At 41.2% G+C, this 15,595-nt stretch overlaps 1 protein-coding gene across 3 annotated transcripts in view; it reads right to left on the reverse strand.

The window, feature by feature from the left end:
- plekhg5b (pleckstrin homology domain containing, family G (with RhoGef domain) member 5b) overlaps positions 1–15,595 on the reverse strand; it is a 70,507-nt gene that overhangs the window by 34,549 nt on the left and 20,363 nt on the right. The window contains exon 1 of one of the 3 annotated variants that reach the window (XM_051424188.1): positions 5,596–5,857. The exons of 1 other annotated variant lie outside the window; for it this stretch is intronic. In XM_051424188.1, the coding sequence (XP_051280148.1) occupies positions 5,596–5,598 (3 nt within the window). In that variant the 5' untranslated portion in view covers positions 5,599–5,857. Of the gene's footprint in view, positions 1–4,698; positions 4,815–5,595; positions 5,858–15,595 lie in introns of those variants that run through there. One more of the 3 variants, XM_051424186.1, reaches the window with a different exon arrangement.

A 15,595-nucleotide genomic window follows, 5' to 3' on the forward strand; every position in this document is an offset into this window, starting at 1 on the left:
AAGGTCCTGTCCTAACATGAAAGTCATCACTGATTTGGCAACTGGTCGAGATTCTCCTCAGCAGTAAGTTATTCTAGCATTAACACCGCTCCTCATCAGTCATGGGGGGCTGAAGGAGTCGGCTCACGGTAGCATCGTGTAAACCCTCTTTTTATTTTATTTAGAAAACCCACCCTGGCCTTGCCATTTCTCTCTTTCTAAATCACAAACGCAGAAAAGAAACATCTCAAGTGCATCCCAATAACCACACCCACGCACGCAAATGATTGGTGAGCACCAGACGAGGCAGAGTCATGCACGGTCTTGTTCAAATAGTATGACTGCAGTGAAGTCAGTCAAATATCCAGACAGACTTTGGTCAGACCAGCTCATACACTCAACAGCATCAAACTAATCAAAGATAGACACATCATCAGTGGTTCACAGTCTACAGCTGCAAGGAAGACACCCGCTGTCTCATTTTCACAGTCAAATACACTGATGTGCTGACCTTTGACCTGTGCATACAGCAGCACAGTATAGTACAGAGTGCAGAGACTACACAAACACAGGTGTACCATACTGTGTCTAATGCAAATAAAGCTTAATGTTTCATAAATATCCAATTTTCACTTTGACATGTTATTTTCCTTTTTCTGGATAGAACTGATCTTTCACTGCATCCTAATGGAACTGCTTTATATTAATAACAACATTAGGGCTGAGTAATACTGTCAAAACCAAAATGTCAATGACTGATGTCCAGAAGATATTTATCTACAGGAATCTTTAGTGAAACCATCGGTATTTAAATAATGTACCTATAATGTCAGAAAATAAGGAGATATTCCCATTGCATCCCATTGTTCCCAAATTGCAAAATAGCTTTAATTTCAAAAAACTGTTCAAAAAACATAAAGGGTTTATTTTATATTCATATAAAGTATAAAAAATGTTATAAATCCTGGGCACCCGGTTAGCTCAGTCGGTGGAGCTGGCGACCCATATACAGAGTTGCTGCAGCGGCCCGGGTTCGGGTCCGACCTGTGGCCCTTAGCTGCGTGTCCTCCCCTCTCTCTCCGCCAACCTCTCCTGTCTCTCTACAGCTGTCTCTATAATAAATAAAGCCGACAAAAAGGCCAGAAAAATAACTAAAAAAAAAAAAATGTAATAAATCCTAACATTGGAGAAGCTAGAACCTAATAAAGGTTTGTCGTTTTATCTAATATTATTATAACTGTTATTCTGTCAACTAATTGAATAATCCACCAATTTATTTTAGCTCTACATCATCATCATCTTTCCTAGATTATATTATACTGCAATATTTCTAACTCCACACTGGCAGTAACTTTCTCTCCAGCCGTTCGTCTTCCTGCATTAAACTGTGCTATCAAGACACTGATTTGCTCCTAACTGCAGCTAACAGTCTCTGAAAAGAAACAGTTTAAAGAGAAAAAGTTTAAAGGGCAAAACGTGCTTTTCGTCAAGCTGAGCTGACAGAGACAACAGGCAGGTCGAACTCTGCTACGGATTACCTTTTCGCTACCTTTTTCTAAAGAGCCAGTTTTCATTGTCGTCTTGGGAGCAGAGCACACGACCCCATAGGACCTCCCTATGTACGCTGGAGAGGGCCTGCTTTCCTAAACACTACCCAGAGTTGCCATTAGCTGTGGCCCCAGTAGGTGGGATTGAAAACAGCGCCCGGTAAGGCTGCAGGAGATCAAAGGGGGAGCCTGGGCAGGCCTGGCCCGACGCTGATTTATATTTCAATAAATAAACGATGCATCTGTTGAGGAGTGGCACGGGAGAGAGCCGCTGCCGCTCGCTCGCTTTCTTCTGCCGCCATCTGTCCTCTGGCCGGGCGAGGAGGCGGAGGAGGAGAGCCAGGGCCTGGGTTTTTTTTTTTTTTTTTACTGCGGCTGTTATGCAACAAGACTGCCTGCCTGTCTGCATGCCTGTTCCCTATTAACCAACTCTCCCTCATCTCTGGTACCGTACAGTCCTGACGTCTCACGCACATATGGATTCACTCAAACAGAGGCACTTGTTGTGTTTCCTCCTCCCAGTGAGTGTGTATATATGTGTGTTGGTGTGTGTGTGTGTGTGTGTGTGTGTGTGTGTGTGTGTGTGTTACCCAAACACATGTTGAGTGTATTCATCAAAAGGACCCGCAGTGGTAAATTCTGGTGCGTGTTCATTCACTAACACGCATCAAATGTAGGATGAGGAGGGATGTTTAACAGGGGATGAAGTCATTCAAAGCTAATAACTGCAGAATGAAACTGCAAATGAAAGCAGGTGCATATAATGATCTCCATAAGTCAAACTGTACATTGAAACACATGTAACTGATACTTTAAAGGATCATTTCTGCTTATTACAATTTACTTTACAACTCTAATTGCTTAGACCTGGGAATACGTCAATGCTACAAATCCAACAGGGCAAGAAACAGCTGACTATTGGCTAAGCCCCACCCCCAGTAGTTACAGTTGCTATGCCAGCAAATATGCAGTTTTGATAAGGGGGACAGATGTGCAACTCAGAATAAGATTTGTATTATTGGCATCCTTCACTAGCAGAATTTAATCAGCTGTAGCTAGCTGGGTCATTAATGCTAACACAGTGAGTTGGCTCCGTCTGGGGCTTCCAGCTAACTCGTTTTAAAACGAGAACTCCAGAAAAAAAAGAGTCTGAATTTACACTTGAAGGCTACATGCATGCTATAATGGTAAAAGGCTGAGGCTGAGGCTGCATTCACATGGATTCAGGAAGACAGCAGACGGACAGCACCTTCCTCAAAGCACGGGAAAACAGTCAGACGGAAGGGCAGAACGGAAAAACCAAACACGCATGACGATGTGTTGCTATGGTGATGTGTTGTCTATAAAAAAAATCCAATATATTCAATAAAATGATTTAGTTTATTAGTGTCTTGTTATCAAGGTTGCCCATGTTTTCACCTTGTGTAAGAGAGCAACGTAACATCTGGTTTTACATTCCGGTGGGATGGCAAAAAGGTACAATATTTCAACTTTGGACAGCAGTGGAGTCCACCGTTACCACTGCTGGTATTCTCTGCTGGCCTCACCTAACTTCACTGTCCTGTTCTCATCCACTAACATGACATCCGGTTTGCCACATGAATGCAGCATAAAGCTGGGGATCACTGTAGAGGCCATAATAAATGACGCAAACCTGTGTTCGTAGAGCTTGTTAGCACCCAGCAAACAATACAGCTCATCATAGGTAATCATTTTACCATCCGCCTTTGCTTTATCACAGCTTTCCCAGATCTCCGTAATTACTTTATCAACAGCAAAAGGGTGGCCAAAACTCTGAAACTCTCCAAATCCAGGTTCAACATTGTTCTTGCTTATGTATGTACATAGCAAGTACACATCTTCACATATATTTATCTTGTTATCTAAATATACAACTTAATACACTTCATTTATAGACTCTGCATCTATTGCATGTCCCTCCGTCCTGGGAGAGGGGTCTCATCCTGATTGTGAGTGTTAAAAAGGTTTTTTTTTCTTACATGAATCAAGAGTCTGAGGAGGACAGAGGGTGTTGTACAGTTTGTAAGCCCCCCTGAGACAAATTGTGATTTTGGGCTATATAACTGACTTTGACAAGATTTTTGACAGAATTATGAACTGGAATAATCCTCCCAAAAACATATCATACCCCGTGAGACTCAGACTCATTTAAGACTCGGGATCAGTTTGTGTGACTCATTTGCTTGTTTGATAGTATTTGGACACCAGATGGACTACAGACTGTGTAACTGTAAACAGTATTTCATAATGTCATCCTCCTCTGCACAGTGACACATGATGGAAGTTGAGTGGTTTTTCCCAGATTATGCACTACAGACATTTAGGAGAAATTGGCCCATTTTGTATCATTTACACAGTCACATTATTTTCACACATCTATACTGCAACACAGTCAATAACCCCAAAGTCCATTAGGGAACACTTGCATTTTCTCTTCTGGTAATAAATATGTAAACTGCAGGTGTTTTGAATCCAAATATTCATTAACTCTCTGGTGAATGGCCGCCACTATCACATACAGGAGAGAAGATCATCTAAAAAGTGAACTCATACACTGCCTAGAGTAAAGCGCACAGGCACTTCAGGGTTTGCCACAAAACTCAGAAACAAACATGCGCACAGGAAATACTGTAACTCTTTTTGTAAAGTAGACTACGCATTCCAGCGAAAGGTATGTTTCAACATGCAGCAGTGTTTGCCCAAGAAAAATATTACCTCCTCATCTTCCACAACTCATTTTCCCCATTGAACAGCTCAATGTGGTCCCTCTTTTCAACTGAATCAGAGCAAAAATTGGCAAAAAATAACTAGAAACAGGAACTTTATTAATTTCTTTATATGTTGTATTTGGAGGAATCTTAAAGCAAAAGTTTATGGATTTCAGTTTTTCTTTAATTGTTTTTTTAGATCTACTTCTGCTGAAACACAACTGACCTCAGCCCCCACAGCACAGTCAAATATTTACATGACACCCAAATGACACATGCCACTGTCACAATGTCGTCACTGAGAAAAACAACACACTCAAGCTGCTCCGCGAGGGGAAAAACACCACTAAATCCTCTTAGAAGTAAAGAACTAAACACAGCCGAGCTCAACACTGCTCAGTTCAGGATGATCAATACGATTACATGAGAAAAGCACCACTCACCAGCAGCTGGTCTCTCTCTGCTCTAACAAAGTCAAGTGTACTGACTGCTGTCTCAGGCAATGCTGGCTGGACTATGACGCAACCAGCCTTCCTATCCATAGCTTTAGGGCAGGAGGAGAAAGAGAGATAGACAGGAGGGCGGTGAACAAGACCAAAAAAGGAGGAAGTGAGAGGAAAAAAAAAAGGAACAGGGTATTCCAAGTTAAATTAGAACACCGGTTTTGTCACAAGCTGCTCCAAATAGGACATGGAAATTGATTGTTTGGAAACCACTTCCAATTTGGTTTAAAGGAATATGGAAAGGAGAGAAGGCGGGTGGGTGCCAGGGGGTACACTGGGCTGTTGATATAAGAAGCAGATGTGAAATATGCAGACATAGGAGGAAAAAGTGACTTTAAGTGCTTGTCTGCACAGATCTGAGTGAACGTGTACTACACCTTCACAGCCTCACACTCACAGAAAGACAAGAAAAGACAGGTATTTCACCAAAAACACAACCAGCCAATGAAGATCTGTACTAAACAATTAATAAAATTCATTAGTCATTCTGAACTGGTAAAATTTGCTGCTTTTCCATGTCTTACAAGATATTCAAGTCAATATTTTAGGGTTTTTGGATTGTTGAACAACAAAAGGTATCTGATAACATCACCTTGAAGCCTTTTTCACAGTTTTCTGATATATTTATCGATTAATTGATAAAATAATCAGCATCGTCTGGTGTATTTCTACTTTAGTTCGCAATCTTTTGCATTTACAGAGAATGAATGAAGACTGCAACAACACAACACTAATGCAGAGTGTTTGTAGATGCAATCCCTCTCAGCACACAATATATTTGTTAATATCACACTAGAATCCAAAAGAAAGCCTGGTCTTCACATTATATTTACCCACCATAGAAAAACTCCACTTCCCAGGAAGGACCAATCAATATCTCCAACGTCCAATAGACAGCAGGTGGTGAAAGTTTTAGTCCCAAATCAGATCGAACTTGCTCTGTAGTCCCTCAGACGAGTGCGTCAGTGTGTGCCTAAAATAATCCCGAACTTCAGGGTGAAAACACCAGACGGAGTTAATCTGACAGACTCGGTGGGATCGAAGAAGTGTGACAGATCTGAGAGGCTCACTCTGTTTACTACAGCAGTCTACTGAGAAGACACACAGACGCACACAAACATACACACACAGATGGGAAAATAACCCCGCCCACCTTTTCAATCACACCCCCACAAGCTCACACTCATCCTGGCTGACTCATGTAAACTCCCACTGAAACTGATCTCTTTTCTCTGGAGAATTATTGCAAAGTTTTCCATCTGAAGAAAAGTTGTAGATGCGTTCAGCTGATCCTGATGCAACTCCAGCTCGAATTCAGTGACCCATTGTCACATTTTTTTCCTTCTCCTGGCTGATTTAGTGCTTCATTTGAACTTTGACCCTGAGGTGAACAGAGGTTAAATGAGTTCAGTCGGGTTTCTGACCAGGGGGCAGAGTGGGAAGTAAATCTGGTCAAACACAATCAACACAGAAACATGATCGTAAACACATTTATGAGCCCACGTTCGATGTCCGGATCAGTTTTGAATTAAAAAATGTATAAGAAACAAAACTTTCTTTTCATATTTTCATTTAAAACAAAATTAAAAAAAAGACCTGATATTTCATTCTGAAATAAATGCCTTTGGTGTTGTGTGATGGTGAAACAATTAGTAAATTAACAGATTAGAATATCAGAATATTAATCTGCAATAAATTTGAAAATCTATTTATTCAAAGAATGACTAAAACAAGTCATTCTTTTTAAAAGGGGAAGTCCTTTTCCCCCCAAAAAAGTCCATTTACTTGTCATAGTTACTTTTCAGAGATAAGAGACGGGACAAAAATAACCCTGATGATGTCACAGTGACATCATCAAGCCCTTGGAGAGACTCTGCATTTCTAACAGAAAGCCAGTGTTTATCTGTAACCAATAGTCGATTAACTGATTCGTGGATCAAAAGATATTTAATCAGAAACTATGTTGGTAATCTATTAATCGCATTCTTTTCATCAGATCTGTACGGAGCCCCTAGAGGGACATGGGGGGGAAAAAATGAGACGTTTCTCGTGCTCACGAGATACAGGCGCAGCCTTAAGCCGGACACTCATTTGTCCTTTTAAGAAAATGTGTTGATAGGTTGTGACACCAATGAAATTACTTGTTTTGACACACATTTTTAGCCAATAAGTATTAAACTAACAAGGTAATGTGTCAAAAGGCGGATTTTTTGTTATTTTCTCAAAAGGAGGAAACTGAGTGTCCGGCTTAAGGCTGCGCCTGTATCTCATGAGCACGAGAAACGTTTAATTTTTAATTTTTTTCCCATGTCCCTTTAGGGGCTCCATAGATTTGTAAACCCACACGTATGCCAAATTCTGTTCCTAAATCTCAATCATTATGGAAATATAAGCGCAGGCACGAGCTTCATTTCCACTCCCACAAATATGGATGAAAAAATGATCGAGTCGCATTTGGTGAGGTTTCCCAACAGTACCTGGACAGCTGTCATTACGCACGGCTTCGGTGATTTATAACACCCGTACAACTAACTCATCACATGTTCCTATAAACATAAACCATCGCAGGGATATTATTAAATGTCAGAAGGATAATCAATGATTCATATATACAGTTCATATTGAAACAGACTTCATAAAGTGATTCACAATTCAGGATCAAATGAAAGGTAATTGACAGGAAATGATGGCGATTGTTAATAAAAAGAATGATACAATTTATTCACTCATAAAACATTTAGAAATTAAGTTTATAAATGCGCCTCCGAGTAACATTTTACAGACCGCTGTGTAACAAACATCTCTCAACTTCCATCTCATGTCCACATCATCATTTCACCCGCAGTTATCTCTTGAAAACTGTGTGTACACCTGGTCTGAAGTATGCGGGAGGTGCGCACATTCTTTCTTTTATAAATACCATTTTATGTGTGCGGGGGGGGTAAAAGACGTACGCGTGTTTTTTGTGCCTACAAACCATCTATACATCTGGCCCCTGATGTCAAGGCTCTTGGTAACATATAATCAATTAATCAAGAAAACAACTGTCACATAAATCTAAAACGAAAATAATCGTTAGTTACAGCCTGAGTACGGTGTGGTGTGTGTGTGGGAGAGTACAGCGTTGTGTGGGTGTGTGGTGTAAGAGTTAAGTATGATTTATAGCCTAATGTCCTGTTACACTCTGTTGCGCTGACCACAAACACTCAGCCCACTACTCTGTTCTTTCGTCATTCAGGTTAATCCGAGATGAACCGTGTTTAAATCCCCTGCAATTAGCTGGCTCGCAAAAACAATCCAAACCCCTGAGGCTGGGGGCTACATGTTTGTAGTAGGCGAAGTGGAGAGGTGAACGGGCTGAGGGAGCGGGTAGGTTTTAATGCCCCGGACCCCGCCTCTCCTTGTCTTGTGTCTTCAAAACAAGGCGACCTGTTGAATCCATGTCTGCCCCGCTACCCCCCACTGTCAGCCTTAATTAGGGGAGGCTATGTTTAAAAGAGGGGACAGCAGCGACGCAATTACCCTGAAGGATTAGACCCCAGTGGCATTGTTGCAGACAGAGATGGGCCGGGGGTGGGGGGCTCAACACAAGTGACCTTTCCTTGATGCCTGACCTTGGCATTAACCCCTCAATAACCATAAGCTCTGAATTCTTTCAAGTCTTCAAGGGGAGCGGTTAAATAAGGGGGAAAAACAAAGGGAATTGTGAGCATGAAGATAACAAGGATGAGCAAGTCGGTGTGAGAAAAAGAAGTGTAGAGAAAAGAAAAAGGATTAAAGCCAAATATTTCACCCGTGAGGCTGCTGCTGGAAGTTCCAGAGTTTCGTGGCTGGCTTCACTTAAGAGTGATTTAGAGAGCAAGTGCTTCCACAGCCATAATAACACGTTCTGAATTGGAGATTTTTCAAAGCTTATTATCGCCTCTCTAACTAAGCTGTGCAGGCTGCCATTCTCACAGCATTTCATTAAGGAGTGGTTGTTTACATTCTCAAAACACTCAGAGCAAACCAACAATTAGTGGGGCTTGCCATGAGAAGAGTCTTCGCATGCGAGGGATTTAGGGGGGTTGTTTTCTCAATCCATTGCCTCACTGGGGGCCTTCTCTTAAGTCTTTGAACCCCGGCTATATTGGTCGGCCCATACAAGGTCGTTTCCATTGGAGCGTCAGTCAGGTACCCTCTTCCTGTTATTCCCCTGTCTGCTGCGACGCCGCTTCCTGACTGGGATGCTCCTGGGGGGTTGAACTGGCGTCAGTGGTACATCCCACCCCCACCTATAGTGTTTGACGAGACATTGTATGGATGGACACACATAAGTTAGTGTCCAGATCATTTGTTATTGCTGGATGCCCCGTCAAACGGATTTTCTTTCCACTAAACCACGATGGTTCGACATCCCCTCTTTCCACATTTCAGTGGAGTTACATCATTATTTTTGGGTCATTATTTGATCTTGAGCTCAGTGGGACATCTTACAATAAAGTAAGATAAGTTAGGTTTTTATATACACAACTGATGAATAGACTTCAAAGCCAGATTATGTAACATTTGCTGAACAGGCCATTGTAGCCACAACTAGCAATTACAGGATGATGTCACATTGAATTTCTTCTAATTTCCCATAATTCTCTTCAGCCAGTTGCTTTACAGTTGCTCTAAATCAATATTACTACATTAAAAGTGGATGAAAGGACTGTGTAATGTAAAAAGAATCACTTATAGTGACGAACCCAAAGAGAATCAACACCCGATTCCGCAGTTTAACATCTTTCAGCGAATTGTTTTTGCTTTTACAACTTTACTTTTGTGATTTACTCTCTCATGAGCGTCATTTACAGCCACACCTGCCAGGTGTTTTCAGCCAAAAAGCTGTGATAAACTGAGTGGACAGCAGTAAACACATCAGCTGGAGCCAATGTCATTCGGTAACCAAAATGGTTTCGATCGTTTTCATACGTCATTAACAATGAGCCTCCTCCACACGCGACTCACCTGCTGTTGTTAAAAAGGGAATCGTGTGTGAAAAAATCTCAAACGCGAGTTGTGCTTTTGGGGCAACTTTATAAAACTTACTGCTGAAGAAAGTTGATAGAAACACAGACAGAGAGAGGCAGGAGTTGGTAGAGACAGTGAATACTGGACTGGAATAATGGTAATATGTTAATCTTAGGTTTACAGCTTATACCTGACTGAGTGAGAGAGGAAGTGGACCACAAGCAGGAAACAAGAAATATGTTTGCTGAAATGTAGTGGCAAAGTAAAGAGTCATACAGTCAGCAAACTGGTTTACTGATGTTAGTTACAAAGCAATCTCTATAGTTTAAAGTCTGCTAGCATACGCTGACACTGTCAGTCACACTGCCTTTTGCTGCATTTTAATAAAAATTTTATTTGTAAGATGGAGATTGTGTAATTCCCTCTCTTAAAAGTGAAGTCTTTTTTTTGTTTTTTTGATTCGGTCAAAAGCAATTAATCCGAATCCGTAATTGTTTCCAAGTTAATAAACAAAGAATGACAATCTTCCTATCATTCATATTCCAGTAAGAGTGAATCAGGACTGATATCAAATGAGTCACTGTTCAGGGTCATCAGCTCCTTATGGACTATCATGTCCCATAGGGATGGAAAAGCACAGCGGGCCTGAAGACACTCTGGTGCACAGGTGACGTCCTTTTGTTCCTGTACAAGAGGGAGCTGCCAGCCTGTTGTGGCCTGCTGGCCTGGCATTGAGGAGGAATGACTGAACACAGGCAAGACGTCTGTCTTTGACGGGATTTATCCTGCTACGTAAACTTAACAAGAAAAAGTTTGGTTATCGTCAGCTGACGTGTGTAGTTTACCAAGACCAGCTGGCACACAATACAAAAGTTATCCTTAGGCAAGATTGATGATCAATACAGTTTTCCTATGTAGTGAAATTATTTACAAGATGTCTCATGAATGGGTGTGGACAAGTCAACCTACTCTAAACTCACACTGATCATAGTCGTAGAACTGATTACTTCACCCTCCCTTGCTGGTGAATGGTAAACACTCTAACTATTTTACCTATTAAACAAAAGCATGTTATCATTGTCATTGTGAGCATGAGAGCATGCTAACATTACCATTTAGCTCAAAGAACCACTGTGTCTAAGTACAGCCTTACAGGGCTGCTAGCACGGCTGCAGATTCACAGTTTGGTTTAATCATTGCACAAAAAGAGCATTTATGCATTTGGTGGTGTCTTTTTTATACTATGACAATTTCTTTTTAAAAGAAATCCCAATATATCACAAGATACATGTATCGTGATTCGTATCGCCAAATGTTTGCCAATACACAGCCCAAGTGTTTTTTCTCAAGTAAATAAATGAAAATCTACCAATACGTATAGATGGAATATGAAAATTGGGGACGATTAAATATTCAAATCACTATACACAAAACAATGATTAACACCGACATGCACACAAGTAGGTCTAACTATTAACTCAACTGCAGCAGCGAGTCTCACCGGCAGGCAGCCAGGAAAATATCCACAGGCTGATGAACAGCCTACTGTCTGACACTGGTACCTGAACAAATATTAGCATAAAGCTACCTTTGTCGCACAGTAATTGACTGTATGCTTCCATAATTTGATCTTACAGCTGCTTCCTTTCCAGAAGAACCCTGCATGAAGACGTTTTAGTAACAACAACCACAAAAATAATGAACCCCCAACTTCTACTCAGTCTGGCAGCAAAAAAACAAACAACAAATGAGCTGCTGTATGTGAACATTTGGGAATGTGAAGCAGGGAATGAAACGCTTGAAAAAAGCACACATGCACGCTCACCCTTCCCTTCATAAACAAATTAACACCAGAGTATCTCGACGGTCAGTTTCCTGTTGAAAAGCGATTAGGTAACTTTTCCTCGGCTCCCCTGATGTCTAAATGACTCCAGAGTCATCAGAACACTGCAGACTATTTCCATTTGTGGGGTTTGCATTACTTCATAAAGTAAACTTTCCAAGAACTTTACAGTTATAGCTGAGGTCACATCCTTTTACATTTTTTCCCAGAAAACCAATTAAAAAACTGTAGACTGCAGTCACTCAAGTACAATACAAGCTGTGAGAAGTACATATGGGTAGCAATCAAGCAAAGCTGATGAACATACTGTATTTTTCTGTTCTGAAATAAATCAACTGTGACAGCTTACTTTTGAAGAGGATGGAAACATATGCATGCAGAGAAAAAAGCAAAAAAAAGGAAACCTAGGAAGAAAGAAACATAACTCATTGAGTATAGCCATAAAATGCATGGCAGGTCTGCCCACCAGGACTTCTTTAAACATTAGCAGAATATTCCTCAAAAGAAGATGTAAGTTGTGGAAGAGAGGCAGGTAAACTAAGAGGATACACGCAGCTGTTTTAAATTGTTGTACAGGCCATACATGCTGAGAGACTGACTGCTCCCATCTTGCAGGAGAAGTGAATCCCTGCAGGCTGAAGGAGGGACTACAATCGGGAGGGTGTTAGTGTAACTGCATGACACCCAGAACTTAATCCAGCTCTACCAGTAAATGCCACCTAATACCTTCAGCACCCCTCAGCCCGTTGACACATACAGAAAGTGGGCATCCGGCCCAATCAGAGTGTTTACTTAGCAGCTCGCTGTCAGTGTCAGTTAGGTTAAGGTTTTTTAGCCAAGCAGGTCAGTGGAACAGAGAGCACTAAGTCAGTTGAGTCACTGTGTCTGTACTTGTGGGGGAAAAAAGCAAAAATATGCGTGAAAAGAAAATCTAATTTGGCTTTTAGCTAAAGGTTAAATGATTCAACCACTAGTAATAAGGTGATTCTGTGTGAGATACATCACAGGAGTATGTCTTTACTTGTCTGACTAATATGATATTAGCTACTTCCCCTCAAACATCAGCAAAAGATTACTCATAATATGGGACTGAATGTGAACACAAGAGAAGCACATAAAGAGAAAAAATGAGGGACTGGAAGCCAACCATAAACACAATGTGGGTGAGCAATGAGGCAACGGCATAAGACACACAAAAGTCTGGTTTCCATAGAAATCTATCAGAATTCCCAGAAAATCTGCCAAAGAAAATGATGTTTCCATCCACTAGATAATACTATTAATAGATAATACTGAGATAAACAGCGAATTCTCCAGTCAGGTGCCACCGAACCACAGAGGAAGAGCAACAAGATAGCATATTAAAAGAGCACTAGTCAAACCTCCGACATTAGAAAACCATGTAGAAAACATGATGTCGATATTGTTTGTTTTGTGTATTAATTTGAGAGCGTTACAGTCTCACTGGTCCACACAGATCTGTTTGCTTTGATTTTTCATCTGCCGCTTTTTTTCCATCTCTTCAATAGAGCGAAAGCTGGAGTGACAAGTCACATTCGCCAGTCAGTTTCTATCTTCTTTTGTTTGTATCGATTAGTCAACTTTAGTGAGTCAGGGTGTAAAAACTGTTTTTTGACTTTTTTTTGGAATTACAGGCGAATGGAACTGCGCTTACAGGAAGAGAGGAAGCCCAAAGTGAAAGCAAGCCGAAACTTTTTCTCATCCTTTCGGTCTCTGTCAAACCCTGGACTCTCTCTCCACATTATCCCTGTGCCTCCAGCTGTTTGGACTGGGAGGGGCCCGTTGCCAAGGCGACCCACACCTTGCGAGTAGTCTTGTCTGGTCCTGCCTTGTCGAAGCTGAGTGAGCGGATGAAATGAAGGAGACGGGGATTGAAGCTAAGAGGTGGGAGGGGGTGGCAAGCGATCAGGGATAATAAACCCTTCTATGTGGGAGTCTGAATCCAGAGAACAAGCTCAGACTAGCATTGAACGCTAACCAGCGTAATCTGAAATGAATCCCACCAACTCGGCAAAGAACTAACTCTGGATTGAACGTCATCTTCCAGTCGGACACCTGCAGGCTGATCTTAAATCCCACTGGCTTGCAGAAACCCACAGCAAAGCATCTAAATACACCAGCAAGCCCTCTTGGAAACACATGTGTCGGGCCCTTTAAAAGCCTTCTAGTAGCCTTTGAGTGCTGTTGTGTAATGTGGTGACAGCGCTGAGCTATGGCAGCACAAGTACAGAGGCTGACACCTGGTGTGATTTCAGTAAATTATGGTGCAGGTGAACTCATTCAGTTCCAGGCCAGTCATGCTGTGACTGGAAGAGACGCAGCCCCGTCGGGAGCTGATATATGGCAGTAGGAGACCAAAGGCAGGCCTGTCTGGGAATAAAATGGTTTAAATGCAGCGCAGGACCAGGCCTAAGATTCCCTCGCTCTGTCTGTCTGTCTGTGTTTGTGCCTGCTCTGTGTCCTGTTGCCAAGCCGCCGGCATATCAAAGAGTAGTACTTTTTTAAAAAAAACTCTTAAAAGTGAAATATAAAAGTTGAATGTTTCTTTTTTTTTATTTCTGAGTAAAATGCCTTCTTTGATGCGTCTAAATCTGTTTAGTGGGTGGAGTGGGCTAAAGTCAAGGGATGTATTTATGTTCTCACTCTTCTTAGAAATGTCTCCTCACTTGTGGACCAAACGCAGAGTGAGTGAGCTCTAGAGGAGGATAAGCAACAGACTGAGCCCCTGTAGGTCAGGGTAGCCATGACATTGCCCCCTGCTGTTTAAAGTTTGTTACAGGCAATGCATGAATAAGTCTTGAGCAACATTCATACAGCATTGAGCCAGATGAGAAATACATCGTCAGATCCAGAAATGCCCAAACTATAATGACTCACCTTCTCACCGTTGTTATTCACACCTCACAGTATTAAAATTGCAAGAAATATTAGGAATTGTGACATCTCGGGTTATCTCCTCTTTACTGGGACGGAAAGATCGTTGCTTTCTGTTCTAGCAATGAAGACTAAGTGTTTATAAAATGACTGATGCATCATGTTGTAATCATTGAAAGACTGAAAGCCAACTGATAAATCTTAAAATGGAATTCCTTTTACTCACTGCTTACTGACCACGTTTTTGACTGTCTGACTTTAGACATTATTAGGTTCCTTAATCCTTAAGAATACAGTGCCTATAAAAAAGTATTCATCACCACTGGAAGTTTTGTCTTAAGACATTAAATGTAGATGTAGAAGTACACCTGAAAATCTATATTTCTTTCAATTAGTTTGGTAAAATGTTTAAAGCTGCTATAATAAATATATTATATTGACAATGGAACAAACAAATACTTGTATGTGAAAGGGGTCACTTATTATCACCCGACACTACAGTTCCCCTCAGCTTTATAGAGCTTTATAGTGTCTTTCAGCTCATTGTTTGGCTTTTGTGGTGTGCAACGTTTTCAGGAAAAAGCTCTAATAAAGCCGCTGTACGCTGCCTGTCCAGCACCAAACAGCAGACAGACCAAGTTAGTGACCAGCTGGTGGACATAGTGGAACATGTAGCAGCTAAAGAGCCAGCTACAAGCAGAGGGAATGTTGGACTTAAATTCATCAGCTGTCCAAACGCGACACCAAATTTATGATTATGTTAGGCTTTATGTGTAAATTGACAAATATTTGCTAACAAATTCACCATATCAACTTTATAAGGTGATAATATGTCAATGTTGTGCTTACAGCTTGTTTTGCTGTCCCTAAGTGGCAGAAAACATAATAAACATATGTTAAATTACTGTAATGCTGCTAAATCAGATTAAATTATCGTTTAAATTGTTACCTTGTAGGTAAAGACTGATTCTCTGGTCATCTTTGTCTTTTTTGCACACTGTATCTGCTGTCAACCTGCTCCCCTCCTCCTCCTCTCTGCCCATCCACAGTCCACACTGGGCCAAGTCTTTCCCTAATCTCCTTACATAATAACATCAACCCTGA

Source organism: Dicentrarchus labrax, unplaced genomic scaffold, assembly GCF_905237075.1.
Source record: "Dicentrarchus labrax unplaced genomic scaffold, dlabrax2021, whole genome shotgun sequence".
Taxonomy (NCBI): domain Eukaryota; kingdom Metazoa; phylum Chordata; class Actinopteri; family Moronidae; genus Dicentrarchus; species Dicentrarchus labrax.